At 33.4% G+C, this 25492-nt stretch overlaps 1 protein-coding gene across 4 annotated transcripts in view; it reads left to right on the forward strand.

Moving 5' to 3' along the window:
• LOC118197347 (uncharacterized) overlaps positions 1–25492 on the forward strand; it is a 194964-nt gene that overhangs the window by 81127 nt on the left and 88345 nt on the right. For all 4 annotated transcript variants that reach the window (XM_085813143.1, XM_035368846.1, XM_035368847.1 and 1 more), the window contains 3 exons: positions 1215–1391; positions 15407–15693; positions 22461–22637. In XM_085813143.1, coding sequence (XP_085669269.1) covers positions 1215–1391; positions 15407–15693; positions 22461–22637 — 641 coding nt within the window. The remainder of the gene's footprint in view (positions 1–1214; positions 1392–15406; positions 15694–22460; positions 22638–25492) is intronic.

Here is a 25492-nt window from a genome sequence, read left to right on the forward strand (position 1 = left end):
TGGACCGGATCGTCACTTGTGATGAAAAGTGGGTTTATTTCAACAACACAAGCCGAAAAGGGGGTTGGTCTGTGCCTGGTGAGCCCGTCGACAGCATCGCTAAGTGTAGTTTGACTAATAAAAAGATCATGCTTTGCATCTGGTGAGATAGCCATGGTATTATCAATAAAGAGTGTCAGGAAAAAGATGAAAGCCTCTACAGTAAGGTGTACAGCGGGTTGTTAGTCCGTCTTGACTCTGCTATCAAGGAAAAACATCAAAATGAGTTCCACCGCAAAAAGGTAATGGTCCACCAAGCTAACGCAAGACCACATGTTCCCGCATTCACCAGCTGGACTTTGTATGGACTCGAATGGGATATTTTGCCACACCCACAATATAACCCGGAATTGCTCCTTCACAATTCTACCTTTTTTCAAACCATCATCTTGCTGGTGTTATCTTCCATTTTGCACAGGATGTCCAAAGTGAGGTTAGTCTGTTCTTGCTGGTGTTATCTTCCATTTTGCACAGGATGTCCAAAGTGAGGTTAGTCTGTTTTTGGAGCAGTATAAAACAACAATACTTTACAATATAAAGACTTTCTTTCTAATATTGATTCCATGGCATTTTATTGTGGAATTTATTCGCAGAAGAGAAAATAACTTTAAAGTTAACTCAGTAGAGAATCTAAGAAGTTTTCTGATGAAGGAAAAAGATTAACAGGAAATTTTTGTTGCCTCTCTTTTTCCCCCCCCTCAAAATTTTATGTGTTTATGGGGTGGGTTAGAGATCAAGCTTTAATGGTAACAAAAGAAGGAAAACCTCTTTCTATATAGATTTTTGCTCAAACAATTAATTTTTTGAGTAAGAGCAAACTTTAAATTAAAAAACATTGCTTTGACATGAAATAAGTCGTTTCTTTTGCTAAATGTAGTGGTAAAATTGAGCATAAAATGACAGAAAGACATTGTTTTTCATGTACATCAGTATTGTTACTTAAATTTCAAATTGCCTAGCAGTTTGGAAATCTGATTGAAGTTTTAAATGGAATGATGAGATAAAAATTATATAAAATTTTAAAAGTTGAATAATTAAAAGTTTATTTTGAAATTTAGTTAAGTATTTTACTTAGTTATCTTATTTTAATTTTGTTTCAAATTACTAATCTGTATTCAGTCAAGTTTATTTCACTACATGTTTAAAATTAAATTAATTTTTTGTGTATTTTGTAGAGTTCCATTAACTAAAAAAGATACAGAAGAATATAAATTACAAGAAGCCAAGGCACTCAAAATTGCTCATGAAATTGAAGCAAATGTATCATACCAAACACGAATTCAGTTAGAAAATGGTGATGAAGAAGATAGGTTCAGTGCGGTCGCTAGACCAGATGATGCTGTTGCCTCCAAGTATGAATTTAAAAAAAATTAAAAAATAAAAACTTTTTATTAAATATATTTTAAAATTATTTCCTTATGCTGAGATCAAGAATCACATTCTTGATTTTTATGATTGAAATAATACTGAATGGGCAACAAAAAGTAGCCTATCTGTGGTGATGATATAACAAAATGGACTTCATTTATATCACAGTAGTAACTTACCAGACAAAGGAACAGTCAGGAAATAGAGGAAGAGTCTATAGCCTCCTCCAAAGATCATGGAACTAATATTGAATGCAAGGTACTTTTTCATAGGCCAACCTGTGTATAGGTTTTAGTAATAAGCTTCAGTTAATGGTGAGAAAATTATCTATACTGTGTTTCCTACGACGTACCTCCCCTCCCCTTATATACATCTACAGATATCAGGCAGATAGGCTGTTTGTATGGGAGTTTTTTGTGGTTTAGAGGCATCCTTTTCCATAGGCAAGTTGCACTCAGATTGTTTTGCCCTAATCAATTAATCTGACCATAAATAACATCTAGGTGTACATGTTAAAAGAAATCTAGCTCTAAGATGGATGTCCCTAATTCTAGAAGACAGACCTTTTTTGGAAACATTTTATGTAGGATATGTTTTATATAGGAAAAAATTTACATCTTAAAATTTAAAAATAAAAAATAAATAAAACATAGTATAAAAAGTATTTCTCTGCAAAATAAAGTTTTAAATATATATATAAGAGAAATTTGCCAGTTTGAAATTAACCGAATGCCAATAGTGTTTAGATATATTTGTAAAGTTTTCCGTTTATGTAATATATATTACATCAGACTTTCAAAGGATTTGCATTTTATTTTATTTTCATAACTTTTAGATTGTGTAAGAAAGTTAAAGAATGAAGTGTTTTAAAGAACAAGATAATAAATGCAAAGCAAAAATTAATACTTTGACCATTTATAAGTTATTATGTTTCTCGGAATAAAAAAATTAGACTGTTTATCCCTAGACTGATTTTGGCTTTAGTGAATAACTGTGCATTTTGAGGGAGGCTAGTACAGTGTATATCCATGAAGGATAAAAGTTTGTTTTTTTAAATGTAGCAAAATGTTCTTTATGCAAGAATTGACTAAAACAATCATTACAGTGGTCTTAAATCTCTCTGTGCCAAAAAATAATCGTATTTTATGATATAATTAATAAATCTAATTTGTTTGGTATAATTGAAAGTTAAATGTAATTATTATTAACTAGTCCCATTTCATCAGTCTAGCTAAAATTCCAGTGGTTGTACTGGTATAATTCCACCACCGTAACTGCTATGTTTCATCCCAATTTTGATGGAGAACAGCCTGGGGGATGGTCCACTCTTCTCCTATCACAAAACCTCTCAGGAGGAATTTCAGCTCACCACTATTTTGAGTGGCTTCATACCACACAGATATCTTACGTTTACAAGCATCCATGCTTTCTCTGGGATTCAAACCCAGGTGCATGGGTATAGCAGCCAGCCTTGCTGACCACTATATGGATCAGGATGGCTATACAAAGAGCCAGATGCATTAATTTAGGAGTCAAACAACAAAAATCAGCATTATATTTTTCAAATTTTCACTGGAATTTTTTGTTGTTTGATTTCTAAATTATTACTTGTTTGGCGTGTTTTTGTATCTTAGTCAGATGCATGTTAACCAAGCTAGAAATCTGTGGTGGTGGGGACTTTGGAAAATTGCCAAAGTGTCAGCAAAATTGGCAAATTTTCATATCAGTGATATATCTTATGGCTTTTCTTTTAAGTGATGGGTTACTTATAAAAAGATGATATGTAGGAAAGAATGAACATCAAAAACAGATCAAGTTTTAAGAGATGAAGAAATTATCTAACATAGGTGAAGGAAACATCAACCTAGATATAGGTAACATTAAAATTAGCAATGATGCCGAGGGTAACAGTGAAACAGGAATGCTGAATGTTCTGGTTTACTTTCATTATGGCAGAGCACACCAAGAATTTTTTTTGTGAAGGATTTTTAAGGCAACTTAGTTTGTATTTATGTTACTTATAGGGAAAAAACTATGAAAACTTTCATGCATCCAGCCAGTTTGTGAGGATTTCAACACATTTCAGACTACTAATGTGTAGCAATTTTATTACTCAGCCACTGACAAAAGTTTTTTAATATTGTTGCTTGCATACAGGTTCATAATAGATTGAATGCACATAGGTCTGATGACAGGTTGATAGAATTTATTTTATCAAGGGAAACCTTATTGGAATGCATATGAGGCCCAGATGTGGTTACAGCTACTATAGTGATCAAGTACAGTTATTCAATTATTATACAGGGACCGGACTGAATGGTTGCCAAGTTTTATAATGTCTGATGATTTCTCTCCAAATTTAGTGATGAAAATTAGTTGCAAAACCATTAGCAGCTTGGCAATATCTCTCCAAATTAGTGAGATAGCCAATATCTCAATATTAAAGTACACTTGCTGCTATTATATTTTTATATTTCCAGAAGAGCGTCCTCTCTCTCTCTCTAGATTTTCATGTTACATTATACAGAAAAATAAAACAATTTCTTATATAATTTCACTAAAATTATTTATCTGTGTACAAAACTCGTAACAATACTGTTGCAATTTTGTACGAGTTTGTGGATTCGGAGTAATTGACAACAACTCTTGATGCAGAATGAAAACACAGTGTATTAGCCAGTATTACTCAGAGCAGCTCCAAAAACATGTTTACAGTCATCGAAAACTATGACCAGCAGGCTGAAACAATCAGCAACATAGCCTTCAGGCTATAACAGTGGAGACAGCTTCATGGCAAAGCATCAGAGTACACCTCCCGATTTGGTTCAGTCGTTCTCGAAACTCTACGTGCTCTCGAGATTCTCCATGTTACAACTCGCAATGTACTCGCCGATACACTCGAGTACAGCTCCCGACTCACTTTAGTCATTCCAGGAGCTCAATGCACTCTAAGATAAAACTCGATGATGCACTAAGAGGAAAAAAAACATTTTCATCTCTAGCGGCGAGACTGTGTATCGGAAATTCTAAAGATATGCTCTTTTTAAATTATATGATATTGCTGTTGAATTGAATTTTATGGTTTAAGTGCGAAGAACATGATATTTAATAAATAAAGTTAACAAGCAAAATGTTAAAAAAAAGGCCCTTTGGGAGTAATATAAAATCTGAATGCCTTCAGATTTTTTTTTCTTTTTCTTCTTTTTTTTTTTTTTTTTTTTTGTAATTTTATTACAATTTAAAACTGGTTTCTAAGGGAGGACTTTATGAGGGAAACTGGCTCGTATACGCATTCCACATGGGGAGAGCCACAAAAATGCAGATGCGGCCAGCTCGTTCGGGGGATTCTTACCTCAGACCAAAGTACCTGCGTTCAGCAACACTACCGCTCAGCCGCTGGTGGACTTATTAGTGGAATTATACTGCATTATTATTGTATTATGCTAGAAAATAACAATGCTATAAGACTGAGGATTTGTTCATGGAATAATACTTTTGTAATCTATTAGTATTTAAAAAAAAAAAAAAAAAAAAAAATTGCTGTTCATAGCAGAGCTCTCATTTTTATATTGTAAAAGAGATATTGATTATTATTAGTTTTCTGTTTAATGTGTTGAAATGCTGGTTTGACAAGGACTTCAATTGAAGGAAAACTACACTGATTATTTTTACTTTAGTACTTGCATTGTGAATATAATATTATCTTTTAATTATTTTCACAGAATAAAATCTTTTGAGAAGAAAGGATATTTAAGATAAGCAGTTCTTATATATATAAGAAATTAAAATAAGAGCAATGTAATATTAAAATATATATAAGTAATTGAGTAAAAATTGCAATACAAATTAATCACACATACAGGATAGATTAGTATAATTTTGGTTATATATTTTATATTGAAAAAATATTTTCTTGCATGCTAATTATAGAATAAATTATTTAAAATAAAACATTTTGTTGCATGTGTGATAGCTGAATGCAGCAGCACTTGGCCGTACTGTAATAGTGAATGAATTTTATTTCTTTTCCTGAAAAAAATAATTTTCAAAGAAACAGAAAATAAAAAATGGGAAGAAACATTAAGAAAGAAATATTTTCTTTCTAATTTCTTACTTAAAGAAATATTTTTCTAATATTAACTGTAAAATAAATTGTGTTGAAAACAGAGTTTTAATGTTAGCATGAAAAAAAGAAACTTAGTTTGCTATTAAATTGTGATGCAAATTAATCATATTATAAATTTAAATGATTAAAATTGTTTATTTCTAAAAGATATGAAGTAAGATTAATTCATTTACTTTTATCTATTTACCGTGTAAGGATCTTAAGTTTTACTAACGTTTATTTTATTTTAAATCTTTACTATCACTTCTTATTTTCTACTTCCGGCCAGAATTATAAGCGTGAAGGAGTTTATGCAAAGTTGTCTGGCGAACGCCAAGTATTTAAGTGTGGCCTTTTTGCCAAGCAGAAGAGAGGAAGCCGTGAGTTCGAAGCAGGCCGCTTACCTTAGAAGTTACGCAGTTGCTACTTTGCCTTCCAGGCCAGAGGTTTTAATCCTCTTGATAAATTAAACGTATTGTAGTGTTCACAGTCTCTGTGCTACATACGCTTCCTGTTATTATAAGGCCAATCTTATTCTAAAGTTAAATTAGAGTTTAGTTTTATTTTGATATCTTTTAAGTTAGACCCCGAGTGGAGGGTCATTGTATTCCGAAGTACGGAAGTCATTGTATATAAAGAAAAAATAAAGGGTTTTGTATACCCTTCGTCTGTATCCTGTCTACTTACTACAATTAGTGAACATAGCTTTAGTAAGCTCTCTGTTCTAGTCAGGTCATTGTATGTTTCCGAAGAAGGTTAGAAGAAACATTGAACCTGATAGTGGCGCCCGACGAAGAATAACCATGGCCGAGTTTCAAGAAGAACCTGTGCTGCCTGCAGAAACAGCTCAGAATCCAGAAATGCCAGCTGCCGCCCTGGAAGGATTTGGGTATATTGTCCAGACCATGCGCGCTTCGATAAAACCAGAAGCAACGTTTAATGGAAACTCACAGGTAACCAGTTTTTTGGAAAAATTGGATGACCACTTCATGCTCTACCCCGTGCACGAGTTTCAAAAAGTTACCTTAGCTACCAGCGCTTTGAGGGGCCAAGCGCTTAACTGGTTCAAATGTATCGGCAGAAGTCTCTTGGGTCAAGCAGGAAGTCCCACCTATACCTACGAAAATTTCAAGACTGCCCTACTAAAAGCCTTCCCTGTTGTAAGGGATCGTGCGAAATTAGAAACAGAACTTTTCAGTATATATCAACAAAGAATGGAAAACCTCTCCAGGTTTATTTTAAGAAAAATTCACGTTTTCAAGCTCTTGTATGGAAACCGTCCGGATCCTGAAATAATTCAAGTGATTTTGCCGAGGTTACTACCCCAAGTGCAAGACTTTATTGAATTGAGAAATCCGACTACACTGGAAAAATTATTTGAGCTAGCAATCCAGTTTGAAAGTAGAAGAACGGCGGACGTCGAAAGAAGACGCCAATATCAACAGCGAAACCAATTTGGTACGCCAAGACTACAGCAAACTCAAGCACATGGCTACGGAGAAAAAGCGAATCAGTGGGCAAGGAAACCCGAGCATTCAAAAACAGCCGGCGAACGTCGACAGTTCAATAGCAACCCAGGAAAAAAGTCTCAAGGCCAGTGGAGAAAGAAGGAAAGCACCGAAAGAAAAAATAATTTAAACTAAAACGGATTTCTGCTGACGAGAGGGTGCGGAAATCCGAAGGCCACGAAAACCCCTCTTCCTACAAGTTAAATACAGTAATGGTGAAAAATTTAACTCTTCCGAAGATTGAAGTCTTGGTAAATAATATCCCGGCCACCGCACTCCTGGATACCGGCGCGCAGTGTTCCTGTGTGGCAGAAGTCTTTTTTAGAAAGTATTTTCGCAAATACCGCATATATAATGCGGATAATACAACAGTATTAGCGGCGCAAGGAGAACAATGTAAGTGCGTAGGTAAAGTACCTTTGTACAACCGTATCAAGGACGAACAAGTAAAGGTGATGTTTTTTATAGTAAAGAATTTGCAAGCACACTTAATACTAGGAATAGACTTTCTTTCAGACGCACAAGGTACACTGGATTTTAATGAAGCGTCTCTTAAGCTGACGATGAAGCCAGTGCGTGTAGAAAAGGTTGAACCGCCAAGGGTAAATCTCGACCACCTGCCTAATGACGAGCAAGATAGAATCCGACAAGTGGTAAGTGAATTTGCTTCCTTATTTAGTGATATTCCAGGATTTACCCAGGTTACTAACCATAGTATTGACACCGGAGATGCATTGCCGGTTCGTCAAAAACCATACCGGTATGATAAGAATAAGGAAAAAATTATAGAATGGCATATTACCGATATGCTACGTAAAAAGATCGTAACGCCTATCTCAAGTAGTTATGCTAGTCCGGTGGTTTTATGTAAGAAAAATAATGATTATCCTTTGGAGCATCCAAAAAGGTGGAGATTCGCTATTGATTACCGTAAATTAAATTCCATAACGAAATATCCGGTATATCCGTTACCGATTATAGAAGAAATTTTAAGGAACATAAAATCAACCAAATTTATGACAACTTTAGACTTAACGAATGGTTATTTTCAAATAGGGATCAGGCCTGAGGACGTGCCTAAGACTGCTTTTATAACCAAGTCTGGCACTTATGCATTTTTGCGAATGCCGTTTGGCCTTTCAGGCGCCCCAGCAACATTTCAGCGATGCATGGACATTGTGTTAAGACCTGTTCTCGGAAAGTCCACATTTATCTATTTAGACGATATCATTATTACTAGTGATAATCTAGACCAACATGTACAGGATTTAAGACAGGTGTTTTCTTTATTAAATGAGGCCGGTCTAAAAGTTAATGTCGAAAAATGCAAATTTGCAGCCCCTGAATTAAAATATTTAGGTTACAAAATATCGCAAAAAGGGATCGAGACAGATGAATCAAAAATAATCGCGGTACAAAAGTATCCGACTCCAAACACGGCAAAGAAGCTCTCTTCTTTTCTAGGACTTTGTTCATATTATAGGTCCTTTATAAAAGATTTTGCGGCTATCGCTGAGCCATTGTTAAAATTAAAAAGGAAAAAGGCAAGATTCTCGTGGACGGCCGAAGCCAATAGTGCTTTCGAAAAATTAAAACAAGCATTAACGCAAGCCCCTGTGTTGAAATTTCCTGAAAAGGATGAAAATTTAGAAATTTCAGCGGATGCTTCGGATTATGCGGTAGGAGCGGTACTTTCGCAAAATCAGCAGCCAGTAGCATTTTTTAGCCGAACTTTAAATCAAACACAAAGAAACTATTCCGCGACCGAGAGAGAGGCACTTGCAGTTCTGTTAGCAGTGCAAAAGTTCCGAGTCTATTTTGGAAAGGCGCCGATAACAGTATATTCTGATCATGCGGCGGTAACTAGATTGTACTCTGGAAAAAATTTATCCCCAAGGTTAATAAGATGGGCACTCAAGCTGCAAGAATATAATCTGGTAATCAAGCATACCCCCGGAAAGGAAAATATCGTAGCAGATGCCCTGTCACGAATTAAATTAGACGAACAGGGTAATACCGTAAAAGTTGCAATGCTGACAGCGTGTACAATAAATTCCCGAGAAACTGTAATAACCGAACTGGGTAAGGATCCTGAGTTTGGAAGTATTTATGAGTATTTGAAGGATCCTGAAAATTTTAGCCACCAAGATATTGTGGCGATAAGAAATAGGGCGGCCCATTACGAACTAATAGATGGTCTATTATTTTATACAAAAACTACGAATTCCAACAACGAATTTCGACCTGTTATCCCAGCTAGTCTTAGATTAAATATCCTGCAAGAGCTCCATGACAGCCCTTTAGCTTCTCATGCTGGTATTCGAAAAACTACTCAACGCGTACGCGAGGCAGTCTACTTTCCTGAACTGCAAAAGTTAACAAGGGCGTATGTCCAGTCCTGCCCAACATGTCAAGCCGTTAATTATATTAATTTCCGCCCGGCCGGGTTTCTAAATAGTATTAAATCCGAATTTCCAAATGAAATAATCGGTATCGATTTATTGGGCCCTTTCCCAAAAAGTCAGTTAAACAAAAGTCGCTATCTCCTTGTTATAGTTGATCATTTTAGTAAATGGACCGAAATTGTTCCCTTAAAACGAGCCTCCGCGAAATTAGTTACCGATTCTATTTTAAATAAATATATTTTAAAATACGGGGCGCCCCTAAAAGTTATATCGGATAATGGTCCTCAATTTGTAAGTAATATATTTGAAGACATGTGCCAAAAACTGGGCATACGTCATTTAAAAATGGTCCCGTATCGGCCGCAATCAAATATAGCGGAACGGGTCAACAGAAATATAGTGAAAATTATCCGTAGTTATGTTAAAAATTTTCATAAAAGCTGGGATAACTATGTCAATGAATTTGCTTTCGCCCTTAGGACCGCAAAACATGATACAACGGGCAAAACTCCTGCTGAGTTATTTCTAGGCAGAAAGATTATAACACCGTTAGATAAATTATTTTATGTGCAACAAAGAGCCCCAGAATTTAAAATGGGTGATATAGAAAAACTAATTAAGGAAGCAAAGAAGAATACGGAAGTAGCACAAAGAAAACAGAAGCTCTATTATGATTTGAAACGACGGGGAGTAACTTATAAAGTAGGGGATGAAGTACTAAAAATTAAGCATTCACTTTCTTCAGCACCAGAAGATAAAACTGCCAAATTTTTCCCACGCTTTGAAGGACCATATGTTATAGAAAAAATAACTCACGCTGTTGTAGTATTAAAGGCAAGAAATGGCGAAACCTGTTCCGCAAACATTGACCAGATAAAACCATTCTATGACCGTAATAAAATGCAAATCTTTTCAGATCTTTTGCAGGATCCGGTACGGCAGACACCGCAGGTACAAGTTCCAGAGGTGGGAAAACGACAAGTACAAGGGCAAGCCAATGAGAGACAGAAGCAAGTGAAAAGAAAATTGCCCCGCGGAAAAATTGAAGGTACAAAGAAAAAGAAGTCGTTCCACCGTCCAAAAAACAGAGTTCACGAACACCCCCAGAATGAAGAAGGGAGAAGGACGACGTATGTGGAAAAGACCGGGAGAAAGGACGGCAACTATAACCCGGCTGTGAAACGGAAGATTGACTCATCCGACAGAACTCTCCGCAGCAAAAGTCGCCGAACTGCGGAAGGGCCATCAGCGGCGGAGGAAAAAGTACAAGAAAAATTTGAACGGCCAACAACGAGGTCCAAGCAGGATCACGACAGAAGTTTCCCGGTTCCACCAAGACCAGCTGCCTTCAAGCGGCCAAGACCACAAGCAGAGGACAGAAGGAAGATGTTCAAGGGTGGCCGTAGTGGTGAAAAACGGAAGCTTCCAGAGGAAAGCACTGAAGGGCGAGCCCGTACAAGAAGGAGGATCAACCAAGCAACGGTCTGCAGCACCTTTAAAGACTGGGCCCAGAAAAGGATGTCTGAATATTACAAAGATAAGTAAAATTTTGTGTTACTTTACAAACTTAAGTTAATCTTTCATTCTTACTGCAAGTGGCAGATTTGAAGAAGTTTTACCTCATGCGAGGTCTACCTTTATCGCCAAAAGGGCGAGAAATGAGTTGTGACCGATTTTCTTATTATGTTTTTCAATTACTCGCGCGTAAAACTAAAGTTGATGTATAATAGCGTTGTATAAAGACTTAAATTGTATAAATTTTATTTAAAACATTCTAACAAGAAAGAAGTTTTAGTCTGAAAGACTTTTTGAAATGTAGTATTATTTCAATGTAGAAAGAATTGGCACTTGCTTTGAAAAGAATAGAAGTTAACAATGTACTACTAATGTATGTTTTCAAATGTGTAAAATTAACGGCATCTTCATATGTTCTTGTATACATGTGAACTGTTATTTTGAAATACCGTGATATGGTAAAAGTGAAAGTAATGTTAAAAAATTTTGTTATTCGTGTGACTGTAAAGATTAAATCATGCTGAATATGTGTTAAAGGTTGAATGATGTAGTTAGGCTCTCTGACGCTACACTTTAGAGTTAGCCACTTTCAGAATAGTACCTCAGGGTCTAGAGTTGAAATTAGGGTGTGTTAAGAGGTCTCGTATGTTGAATTTTAACACGTTAGTGTTTTGATTGTAGGAGGAAGTGTTGAACACATAGACAGAAACACATTCGTGTTTGGTGTTTTTACAACACATGTCAGAGAGCACGGGGAGAGATAATTAAAATAGTCATGAATGAAATAAGAATGTTAAGAAAAGTATATTCTATATGTTATTTACAATGTCATTCTGTAACATTTCATTAAACTAGTTTTCCTTCCAGATCTCTGGAAGGAACCAGAATTGAATAAAGCTCCTGTTTTGATGCAGTACAGATGAAAAAGAAAAAAGATTGTTGTATATTCCGGGAGCTGCTATTGTAACAAATTTCTTTCTTTTAAAATTTTCTAGTTTCTAGCTAAGTTATGTTTGTAAAAGTTTGGCCTCGCGTTAGTTTCTAGAGCTAAAAGTTTTCAACAAGGTCGTTTTAGACCTCAGTTTCAAACTAATTAACTCTGGCGGGAAGTATGTAAGGATCTTAAGTTTTACTAACGTTTATTTTATTTTAAATCTTTACTATCACTTCTTATTTTCTACTTCCGGCCAGAATTATAAGCGTGAAGGAGTTTATGCAAAGTTGTCTGGCGAACGCCAAGTATTTAAGTGTGGCCTTTTTGCCAAGCAGAAGAGAGGAAGCCGTGAGTTCGAAGCAGGCCGCTTACCTTAGAAGTTACGCAGTTGCTACTTTGCCTTCCAGGCCAGAGGTTTTAATCCTCTTGATAAATTAAACGTATTGTAGTGTTCACAGTCTCTGTGCTACATACGCTTCCTGTTATTATAAGGCCAATCTTATTCTAAAGTTAAATTAGAGTTTAGTTTTATTTTGATATCTTTTAAGTTAGACCCCGAGTGGAGGGTCATTGTATTCCGAAGTACGGAAGTCATTGTATATAAAGAAAAAATAAAGGGTTTTGTATACCCTTCGTCTGTATCCTGTCTACTTACTACAATTAGTGAACATAGCTTTAGTAAGCTCTCTGTTCTAGTCAGGTCATTGTATGTTTCCGAAGAAGGTTAGAAGAAACATTGAACCTGATAACCGTTGCTTTCATGGTATCCCACATTACTCTTTATTTCTTAGCCCTAAATTCCTGTGTTAACTTTCCCCTTAAAAATGGAATTTTCCTTCACATAACACAGCAGCATATTCTGCTGTGTGTTGGTCATAATACTGTTTTGTGCCATTTTTTTTCCGAACTACAAATGCGGCGTGCGAGTTAGTGAAATAATGGGAGAATATTCCCAGAACTTCAGCCAGCGCACGCTATAAATTTCATCACTCGTCTGTACTGCGATTGGTCTAAAGCTCCTTGAAGCCTTGTCCCCTTTCAGTAAAGTCAAATGGACCACCTGCCCACCAACTAAGGATCACAGAATGGCTTTCTCCGATAAGTTGTGATGGCTGTCCATACCCTTTTTTTTTTTTTTTTTTTTTTATTTTTTTAGTCAATATTGTTCGCTCAAGTTGTAGACGGATCCAGTGATCCTAGAATAGGCATCCAGGACCTCTCGAATACGTGCTGAGTGTACTACCACTACACCATGAAGTCACGGAGAAATAAAGAGCAACTGGGGATCGGGATGCCTTCATCAAATCCTGGTGGTGAAGAATCATTATGTACCAACTTTTTTTTTTAGTTCATGTGCCACTGTAGGGTCATTAGGATTCTTTCCATTATCAGGAAACTGAAGAAATGAGCAGTGCCCATGCTGGGACGTGAACCTGGACCTTGAATATGTGCCAAGTGTGCTACCATTACACCATGAATGCATGCAGAAAGGAGGAAGGAAATACCTTATGAAATAACTAGGAAGTTACTGAGCACATATAGCAAGTAAAATATCGAAACATATAATGTGACTGGAATTCAAGTGCAAAATAATTTTAATGAAAGATTTTTGTATGCTAAATTAATTATTAGTGGTTATTTATTATTTAAATTCAGTGAGATCTTTCTGCTTGATGCTCACTGCAAAGAGATTTTATATTAGGTTAAAATTTAGTTAACTTCAGTTCTCCAGTCTCCCTGGTCTGTCAGAGAAATAAATTGTTACTGCATTTATTAGCTCTAACTCAATTCAGTTTCTATTAAACTTTTTTTAAAAGAAATAGTTTTATATGTTATGTACTGTAGACAAGCATAACGCACAAAACATTGCTGGCCACTACGAATTATTAAAAATGCAGTAATTCCTATAGAAGTTTATCAAGACTAAAATGCGTTCACAGCTCTCTTATGAACAGTATCACAACTTTATTTATTTAATTTGGAAACAATTCAATGAAAATTTAAGCACAAATTACCCAAAGGTTTCAAAATCATAAACGTATGAAAGCTGCATGTAAAAAATTTCTTTAATTTCATACTTGAAAAGTAACTTGTAAGTCTTCTGTACTGTCATATATCATTACATTATTCAGTAGCTCTTTCTGAATTCTTTTTTTGTTCAATTAGTTTCAATAAACAATTTTATATGCTGTGTCATGTTCTGTAATCAAGCTTAATGCACAAAATGTCACTTACCATTACATTTCATATATTATTAACCTATCGTACATTTTGATTTCTAGCCAAGATCATAACTGTAAAAGCAAAGCAAAAAACTCTACTAAATGTAAACGAAACTGAAAGCAGCTGCTGTTGCTGTTCAAAGAAAGAATAATATATGTGTTGCTGTTCCCACAGTAAAAACTAAAATGAATTTGTTGTTGATTGACGTGCGAAAAACATCTGGAAAGCATTAATGTGTCAGCTATTTAAATGCCTTTAAAAGTATTTAAATGTTTATGTGTACTACAAAAATTCTTTATAAAATGCTTAGAATGCACTGCAGTATAAAAATTTTTTACGTTATATTTTTTGGGAATACAAAATGAAATTTCGAATTTTTGAAGAAAATTTGGAAATCTGAATATCTTTTGCACTCTTAAACTCTGGACAAGTCAATTTTCAAATCCTCCTCCCCCCAACAATGGATTTGCCCCTCTGTAAATTGTGGGCCCCACGTTAGGAAACACTGGAATAGAATTATGGACAGATTTTCTATACATATATATGTATTTATGAAATAAGATTTTGTGTAAATTTGTTTCCTTTAATTAAATTTGTTTAATTAAAGGAAACAAATTTTATCTAAAAGTAATAGAATTTGTTAAAATATTAATGGTAGTAGTGCTTGTGTGAATTATATCTTGGATGATTTCAAGAAACCTAAGAACCTAATCTAAAGGAAAAATTGTGTGATTTGAAACTTAATCTCTATTAATTGAGTTTTCGGTTACCTGAGCTGGTTTTGGCCTGAGTTATTTCTAATAATCAAGGTTCCACTGTATGTTTTGTTTGTACTTTGCATATTTCTTCAATATCAAGTTTAATTTCAGTTTTTGTAAGGTCAAAATTATTTATCAGGAGGTTATATGTTTGAATGTTTTAAAACAGAAACAATTTGAAAATCTTCTGGAAATAGTTTGATGATTTTAAAACTCATGTTAGGAACCCAAGACAAAATTATAGCTGAATAACAGATGCTTTCAAAGATTGGTTTTTATCCATAACTTCTGATCACAACAGGAATTTGATTGCTAAATGGTTGAGTTTGCAACTGCGACTGGAATGTAAATCTCTTTGCATATAGAAGGCTTAATGGGGGGATGCTGTTTGGTTAGAAGGCTAATGGTATGTATTTCGATTTGGCGCAGAGAATTTCAGTGATGAATAAGTGTTCAGTTTATCGTCTGATTCTAAACATATTTACATTTAGAGGGAATGTTAGATTTGCATTTTTTTAGTGTCAGTTATTTTTTGTTTTCCTTTCTTTTAGGTATGTTTTACCACAAAAGAGGAGAAATACACCAGGGCTTAAAAGGCAGCCTTCAACCACTGCTTCACCTGTCCACACCACTAGTTCAAAGCCTTATCCAACGTTGCATTTAAATACAAATGTAACTATGTCTACTAGCCAGACAAACAAGCAATATATACATACACTTCCAGCTTCAGAGAAATCACAATCTCCTCCATCATTCCATAGTTCTCCTGGACCAAATAATGCAACCATGCCTATGCCTTCTGTGCCAAAGGATGCTGTTGAAAAGTCTTCGAATGGAGGTTAATATCAAGTAAATTTTTTTTGTGCTTGTTGGCTATTCTGAATCAAGAACTGTGATAGATTCTTAAAATCACAACTGGGCAATAAGTATTTGCTTTTCTGTCACAGTGTTGTACCTTTAGCATAATAAAGTGTATTAATTAGATTAAGTCATTTTTTTCCCGATCTCAACCGTGAAGTGGATAAAGATATGCATAGGGTAATCATGGCTAGTTATTTTCTTACTGATAAATAATTTCGTTTAATATTTTTTAAATTAATTTATTTCAATATAAATTCCGTGATCAATTTTCTTCCTTCTAGTAATGTCAGTAAAACTGCCAGTAAAAGTATACTTATAAGAGTAGACATATTAATCTGTACTTCTTAAATACAGGAGATGTTATTTAATAAGCCAAATAAACCAGTTTTAATTTCATTACAAAATCTTCTAATTGAGGCACACTTTCTGTTAACATTCATCCTACTTAAAGTCGTAAATTTTAAGGTTAGATTACTAAGGCAATGGATTTCATCTTTGTTGTTTAATTTCATCAATAACTAATAAGATGGAAACAATTATCTATTTTTGGAATCTTAATGCTTTGCAGATAACAAATTGATAAAACCAGTTGGCAGTGTATAGTTTTCTAGTATAGAAAATGTATATCTAATCGCAAGAATGAAAACCCTCTGAAATAAATTTAGTTGAAAGTGAAGTTCCGGAAGGAGACATGCTTTAAACTTTTAAGTGGTAGTTCAGAAAAAGGAATTTTTTCCTGCAGTGGTAAGCAGTTACAGTAAAAACCAGTCTGAAAAATTCTGTCATCTGCTTCAAATGCAGTTATGTTTCCCTGCCTGACACTGCATTCCTCTTCTCTGTGAAGTAGGAAGCCTGTTGTGATTAACTGCAAAACGGCAGTGTCTACACCCAAATCACTAAATCATTACTATCATCCAAAGAAGAGAGGGCCAATTTTGTTCCTCAGGGGCTCATGAGCGGCCAAGCCGTAAAGTCGCTAAACACTAGTAGTTCCAACCTGGGTTCGATTCCAAGCTAATTGGCTGGCTGCATGCCCTTTTTTTTCCTTGGGTAACATGCATATGAGCAAGTTTTCCTTGAAAGACCTTCCTTTAAACAAATAGCCCCCATGTACCTCGCCACAAACCAAACTAAACTCTGATGTTGAAAATTCCTGCTGTTACTTCTTTTGTAGTGCTGATTGCTTGCAGTCACTTTGATGGAGGCAAGAAAAACTAGATGTATTTATTTCTTTGCGCTTGGCTAATCGTTTGTTAAGCAATTGAGGACACCGTATATACTCAGGCAAATTACTGTGTGATGGTTTTCTCATCCCAAGGTTAACTTGGGCAGATCAGGGAAAAGGTAATATATATATATATATATATATATATATCTGTCAAATGTTTAAATTTTGACGATTCTGTACAAAAAAGTTTAGTGATGCTAGACATGAAAATATTCAAGAATTTATAGTCTTTAGAAATGTTTTTGAAATGAGAATTTTGTAAGAGAATAAATATATCCTAATTTAATGACATTAAAACTTTGTTTTTCTTATTCATCAGCAGCCATTGAAAAAAATTTCCAACGCTGACCAAGAGTAAGAATAAAATTAAGACATTAACTATGAACTTCCTTGAAGAATGACACCATTTAACCAAGGGAAAATTAAAACATTTAACAGCAGCAGACTTTACAATTTCTTTAGAGTTAGTTAATTTCACAAAATCTTTTAAAATAATGAAAAAATAATTTGTGTTTTTTATGTGTATGTAATAAACATATTCCATGAATGAAATATGTGCATGTAAATAGCATATAAAATAACTAAAAATTAAATAAAATGCAAGTTTCATTCCTCTCTATAAAGGTGAGTTTTCACTTTTTTCTTTCCATGTATGTCAGATATTAATTCAGTGGAGGGCATGATTGTCTCTATGTACAAAGAACCCTCGTATAACATGGTAGATAAGTTCGTAGAAAATGCCATGCTGTGTGAAACCGTGTTGTATGAGACACAGTATAAAAAGGAGGGTTGCGTTCTGAAAACATACTCTACATAAACAACTTAAGTTATTAAATATATATATGTATGTACAACACAAAACAAAAATATTACATATTTAATGCAACTTTAGTTTAATAAATTTCTTCGTTGTCATTGCTCAGTATAATCAACAGAGAACATTTTTTTGGTAGAAAGAGATCGCTTTCACTTTCAGATTTTCTTTCTTCATTTAAAGTTCTGGCATTTTCTTCCCTCTTAAAAAAATCTGTAATTTTACTTTCCTTACTAGTTCTTACTGGGTCATTTAAAATTTTTCTTTATAGAGCTAGACAGTTTTGCAGCTCCCTTTTGAATTTTCAGCTTATTTCAGTGGGAGGGTCTGCACTTAAGAAAAATAACTAGATTTTCAGCTAAGTGTAGGCCTTCTTTTAATTTTTTTAATGTTAAATTATTAACTTCACAATCTTCATCAGTGGTAGTGTCCTCAAAAGAGGTTTGATTTACAGCATCGCATGCTATTTATATCAAATCTTCATCAATTTCTTCTTCCGCTAATAAATCTTGAACTCCTCAATAGCCCTATTAAAAAAAACCTTCACCTCCAAAATTCATTTAGCAAGTTCTACCAATTTCATTTTCTGACGATTCAAGCAAGTTTTCTATTTCAACTGAAGAGAGCCATATCTTCTTTTAACACGCATTTAATGTTGATGCTTTCAGTTCTTTCAGCGACAAAGATACATTGTCGATTTAATTCTTGATTGAAAATTTCTTCCAAGCTTCCATTACATTATTTGATTTTAAATCGGTTACATCTAAAATCTAATGTAATGCTCTTCTTATGTTTTAAAGGTATAAATAATACCTTTATCCAATGGTTGGAGTAACGAAGTAGTGGTAGGAACAGTATTTTGACATTGGGATGATTCAAATCTTGTAGGTGACATTGGATCATTTGATCATCACTTCTTATTTCTTTTTCATTTTTCTTAATAGTCTGGACTGTTTCTTCATTCCAGTTAAAACTTTTTACAATGTGAGATGCCTTTTCTCCTTTTAAAAGACAGTCTAAGATTGATCTGTATCTGTACTTCTAAAGAAATGAATTTCCTCTTAAACATTGTTTTTTCATCTTTATTGGACATGTTTAGGGACTGAAACTTTTAATGTCTTAAAGACGAAAAAGGTATTCTTTAACACACTGTGGCTCGACACAGACTGCCAACCAGCAGCACAAGGCACTTTTGTTTTGAGGCCATGGCGACAAGGATTCGAATGTTGGAAGCCAAACGTGCGGGTTGGGCATTTTAGACGCTTATTGTGACCTCATATTGTTCACCTTCTGCGATAGTGAGGTTTCTTCATTGTTGTCTGGGTACATTTGTTCATATGAATCATCTGAGGATGTTTGTTCGTACTGGTAGCGAATCTTAGAAGACAACTGGCAGAACTTACGAAACAAGGATTCATATATGTTAAATGACTATGCTTTGCACAATATGGAAAAACTTCATGCAGAGTTCGTTAAATTTCTTTGATTGCTTGGGCAATTTTCTTATCATGTTAGAGCGAAACCATGTTGTAGGAGGTTTCTTGCAATTTATGAATCGTGTTATAGCGAAACTGTGTTACAGGATGCCGTGTTGTAGAAGGGCTACCTGTAGTCGAAAGATTTTTTTTTGTTACCATTTAGTACATATGTTCTTCTTATTTAAAACACTGTTATTTTCTTTACTGAACTTAACCCATTCACTACCAACTTATGTTTTACATCATATATATTACACATCACAGTTATTTATATGTGTGTTATACAATATTCCAATTTTTTATAGTACAGTATTTACAAAATCTGATCTTTTTAAGGTTAGATCTCAGAAGTAGTGGAAGAAATGTGCCTCAGCAATTTTTTAATGGGGTATATGCATCTCATTTGTACTGATAAATTGGTAGTCTTTTGTTTTTACCTGTTTTATTAGGGAAAAAAATCTAAGACCTTTATAGAGAGAAACACTACTGTTAGCAATGGGGCAAAATCATAATTTAGATATAAGTTAAATGTTGTCCAATCAAATTTTTAAATGTGTTATGGGATATTTATTACTCATTTGTAAAGAAAGGGTTAATATCTTAATGAATGAAAGATTATGAAAACAGACTATTATACGAATGTACCTAATGAATGTATTTAAATACAGCTGTTTATAAGAAGATATAGAATGCTGCTTTGTTTAAAGGGTTAATTTAGAAATTTTTGCTTGTCTGTGATGATATTAAAATATCTTAAAGAGAATGAAACAGAAGCAAATGAAAATCTAGTACACTTTCAAAGATCTTTTTCTTGCATTAGTAAAAACATTTATGTCTGGGTATCACCCTGGATATGTAGCTGCAGCCTTACAGACAATCAGGCTGAAACTGTACACTCGATGAACATTATCTTCATTGACGAACTCCCCCAATCTCATCTTGAAGCTATATTGCAAGTGATGAATATGCAGTATCCAGTAAAAGTAAATAAGCCAGCCAGTCTCTCACCATAATTCCTAAACAGCAACTGAAGAAACAACTACCAAATTTACATTAATATCTACCATACCCTCAGGGCTCCAGATATCAACATATATAGTTTATATCTTTTTTGATCAGTAGGAACCATATGCAAGTTTTCTTAAAAATTACTATTGGCATATGTTGTTACTTTTGGTAAAATGTTTACAAAAATGTAATATTTTTAGCAGATAAGTGTGGCTATTTTTTATTTTTGAGGCATAACTAAGCTTTAGGGTAATTAAGCTTAAATGTATATTAAACCATACTAAACAGTTAATATAAACTGTTACATCTCTAAATTAATCAAAATTGTTACATAAGAAGCATTTACTGAGGGTTACAACTGTTAGAAAACCTCTCTGCTAGCAAAAGTGGTCAATGAAAGTTAAACAAAATGTTGATAGTAATGCATCTAAACAGCAAAAATCTGTAGCTATTTTATGTGCTCAGTCTTTTTCAGTTATGTAAGTTCCATCAATTTTGGTTCGAAAAGTTGCATGCAGCCCTTAGAGCTGATTAGTGGATCCGATTCCCGAGTTAAATCGGTGAAAAAGTGTATGCATGAAACATTCATTTTGAGAATGAGAATTTATTTGATGACTTCTAATGAATTGTGTGTGCTTATTAAAATGTATTAAAGATACAAATATGAAGCCAAGTGCAAGTAATTCTCGGAGAATTGCAACATCTGAAATTAAACTGAAATGTATCCGTTGTTCTTACATTAAGAGCAACAATGTAATTCATTCATGAATTGTACCTGAACAGAGTCATGTAAACAACAAAAATTATGCCTCTCTGATTGCCATAAAAAAACTTCTGGTTTTTAAAGTTTCAAAGAGTATGAGTTACATTTTGATATTTGTTCTTCGTTTTTTTCATAAAACTCATAATAAATGATATAAAAATTTAAAGTGTAGGATTTTGTAGTTATGTCAAAATAACTCTGTTGAAAATGTCTTAGAAGAGGATCATAAGTTTATTTTTGTTATTAGAAAAGAGTCTGTGAAATGATTATTAAAATTGAATTCTTATTACATAACTTTTCTTTTTGTTATACAACATGAAAAATTCCTTATCTTTCTCAAAGGAATAAATTTTGTTTGAAATGATTTTTGAGAATTGCTTGATGTGCAAAATTACGCTTTACTAAATGCACTCTAGCTGTTAAACCCTTAACTGCGGTGGAAAATGTAAAAGATTCACATCCCAGTGCCACCATTTTTCACAGAGACGTGCATAGTTAAGTGATATATTAGAGGGAAAATAAGTGCAAGTTTGCTGTCTAAAACCTATTTACTTTCACAAAATAAAGAATGAAAGAAAAAATGAAAATACAAAATTTAATGTTTAGAGTAAAAATATAATAAAAAGGATGTAAGTCTAATAAAAAGAATGTTTGTATAATAAAAAAGATCCCCAAAAGTGGAGTTTTGAGCAATTTATTTTTAAATCAGTAAAATATAATATCAGGTTTCAGTGTTATACCTTGTAAAATCAATATACCTAAATGGAAAGTGGGGAGGCGGCATAAGCAAGTTTTTCATATCAAGTTGTACCCAATGTCGAGCATCTTTCAGAGAATAGTCGCAATTCTCTTCATCTGACGTAATATCATATTCTGAGGTGTCCAATCCTGAAGATGACGGAAAGTACTCATCTATTTAAAAAATACGTTTTACTCTAACAGAAACACGACCAATAACTGGACAGTCGTTACTTTCACCGTTTCAGAAACATCCTCCTCTCCAGGTCTTCCCCCCTGCTGTGAAATAGTATCCTCCTTTGCATACTCTGTCAAGGTAGGTCATTGTGGTGTTGCATTCCAAAGCTTTGGGAATAATTTTATTGATAACAGCACAAAGCAAATGATAGCATTTTGGAAAGGTGTATGTATATATATATGTATATATATGCCCAGGGCAGTTAGCGCATTGACTGAGCAAGGTGTGTATATATTTGCCCATGGCAGTTAAGGGGTTAGTAAACCCTTTTGTAATTTTCAATACTTTTAATTCTCTTAAAATCATTACAGGCATTTTTTCAGTGATTGCATTTGAATATATAGCATGGCTTTTATGAAGATTGACATGTATCTGTTAAAGTTTTGAATTAAGTTATTGTATTTTTAAGTTACAATGAATATTAACCCAGTCTTAATACTTTATTTATTTGCATAATTTTTGAAACTCTGATTTCAGAGGGTATGTCTGAAAAGGAAGCTATAAAAACATCTTCCGTTTCCACTACTTTAGAAAATGTGCCTGCGTTGTCTGGACATTCAAAGCCACATGTATTATGTCCTCCTCCTACTCAGACGTTACCCCCAAGAATAGAAAGGCGAAGAGAAACTGAACGAAAGCTTTCAAAGCAAAAAGGTTAGTGATTTTTGTAGCCCTTACCAGTTTATGAATTGTTAGGTAATTTTACTATTTTTTAAGTTATTACAATGATATCAGATTTCATATATAGTTATAAGAATATGAAAGTTGAAATTTTGATTTTTGTTTTGTATCTTTTTTAGTAATTTTTAAGGTATTAAATTTGTATTTTATGAAACATATTAAGAAATTCATATTATACAAAGCCAGCTCACTTTAAATATCCATAATATATTAAATAAGAAGATGACATAAAAGTTCTTAAGATTGAATATTATATTTGATTCAGCCCGTGAACAGTTGATCAGTCTTTATGTAATCTGAATTTGGATCATATTTTAGGTATTTTGCTGCAGTATGAGCTCATTCAAGTCCACTGCACTCCATTCGTTAATTCTAGATAAATTTAATAGTAAGCTTTTAGTTTTCCTTCTCTTTATAAATTTTATATATCATTCACAATAAATGTCAGAATATTTTTTCTTGGAACAAAACTCAGTATTAGGAGTCGTTTGTTATTACTAGGTTCTGTATTTAGTATATTTTACCACGTGGATAAGCATTTAGAGTAATGTTAATATCATGAACTAGTGATGCATCTATCTCTATAACTCTTTAAGTGTTTTGAAAAATGTAGTAGCAGAGAAATAATTCAAACAGATATGATAGATGTAGTATAAATAAGTAATATTTAGTTTTATAGTTTATAGATTCCATTTTTTCACAGTTATGTTTCTGAAATCTCCTGTTACAATTATGCTTCTTAAGTCTTCTGTTACAATTTTACTTCTTAAACTTTCTCTTACGTTTATGCCTTTAAATCATATGTAAGTTATACTTTTTAAATAATATGTAACATATGTGATACCTGACTATTTAGCCATGATGTAAATAGTGCTGTGTTGTATGGAATACATAGCAGTCATTTTCTGAATTATTTTGCAAATATGGGGTTAATCTTCATGTGATGTTTGACTTTGTGATCTGATGCTCTGTATTTATGAGCCATGGCTTGCGATTTTTTTTTTTCTCCTCTTTTCTCTCAGTTCAAAATGCGAACTTGGGAAGATGTCATTTCGCAGAAGCTGCCGTTGAATTTGCAGAAGAGGTTCGATCGATAAACACCAGCCAAAATTAATAATTTCCCTAAAATTGGACAATTTATTTTTAAATTTAACAGGATAATTTTCATGCTGTAGAATAATATTTTGTAATATGTCCATCGGCGTCTACAAAATTTAAAATAAAATTTAAAAAAGCTGGAACAAACTAAATTAATAATAATCTGAAATTAAAAATACAAAAATTTCAGTGATAGATTCAAATGCAGAATGATTCTTGACGAATTTAGTATCGTAAAATATAAATTTTATACAAGAAAAACTTTTTATTGTAATTAACTCCAAGATAACTATAAGTTCAAGGAATTTTATTTCAATCACAATGCATATATTATACTGAATATGACTAAAAAAACTTTCACTTTCCAAATAAATAACATCTAATGGCATCTAATCATAATTACGTATAACTTTCTATATAACATAGTAAATGTATAAAAATAAATAATTAATAATAATAAATAATTGTTACATTACATAGACACCAAAAAATCGGAGGCAATAAAGCTACAAGTGAAGTTCAGAAAAGGAGTATGTACATTCTGTTCACAATAAAGTCATATAAACAGTAGTAATATGTGCAAGCTTACATTAAACTTCTACTACAGAATTTATATACATTACTGAAAGAGATCATTTTCATTAAATGTTCACAAACACATAAAAGAAAAGGAAGCACACTTTTTCTTGGCATGTGTAGAAAACCTACATGCTCTCCTTCAAAAACAAATTTGCTATACACTTTAATACACTAACACTACCATATATCATATAATGTGTCAAATTTTAATACATAAGGCTAAAAAAAACTAAAGAAAAATTATTTTCTGACAGTGAATAACAACTCAAGTAAATCAGAACCAAGAAATGAAATTTACTAAAAATGGGGAAAGAGTCAAAGCATATAACTAATATTTGATCAAATGTGCACTAATGACCTTTAAATAAAGTTGTTTTGGTGTTAATGCTACGAATTTTTTAAAATTGCAGTTTTTCAGTAATCTGTTTTCCCACATGATAAAATCTGATTTTTAAATATTCAAATAAGATAGCTTTCATTAAAGATAATCTATAGTTTTCTAATGGAGAAAAATTTAAAGTGTGTGAATTTAACGAGGTGAAAAGGGATTCAGATTCATGGAGGGTCTTAATAATTAGTTGATGCATAATATGACGTTTCACTAAATCTCCTGCAGCTTGCGCTACTCTGAAATTTCTTTCCCCATTTTTACAAAGTTTTACAACGTTGGCAGCCGGAGTGATTAATCCACCCATATTTTTCCTTTGTATGAAAGAGCCGTTTTCGAAGTGTAAGTCCCTTCTTAAAGCTGATAAGGAATATGCACATTATATTTTTTTTTAATAATTTCCTCACTACGAATCCAGAAATGTATTCCACTATATCTGAAATGTATTCCCTTACTTTTTTAGGATACTCATCCGAATATAAGTGGATTTCTAATTCATTTCTGTTGTCTGAAATACCATCGTCATTATCACTATCCTGATGAAAGTAATTCAGTTGAGACACATATTTGTTCGTGGCAGATGTAATATTTAAAATATGTGTCTCATCCAAAATAATACAATTAGCATTATCAGATGTGATGATTTCATGATGGCATAACAGTCTTATGTATGCAGCTTTAAACTGCTTAACAGTTGGATTGTTGTTATGTCCACCTTTCATTCTAATTGCACTAAAAAACATTTCGAGATGGTCTTGCGAAA

This window comes from Stegodyphus dumicola, chromosome 3 (genome assembly GCF_044657685.1).
Source record: "Stegodyphus dumicola isolate Sdum_Otavi_A_Nest chromosome 3, ASM4465768v1".
NCBI classification, from domain to species: Eukaryota; Metazoa; Arthropoda; class Arachnida; order Araneae; family Eresidae; genus Stegodyphus; species Stegodyphus dumicola.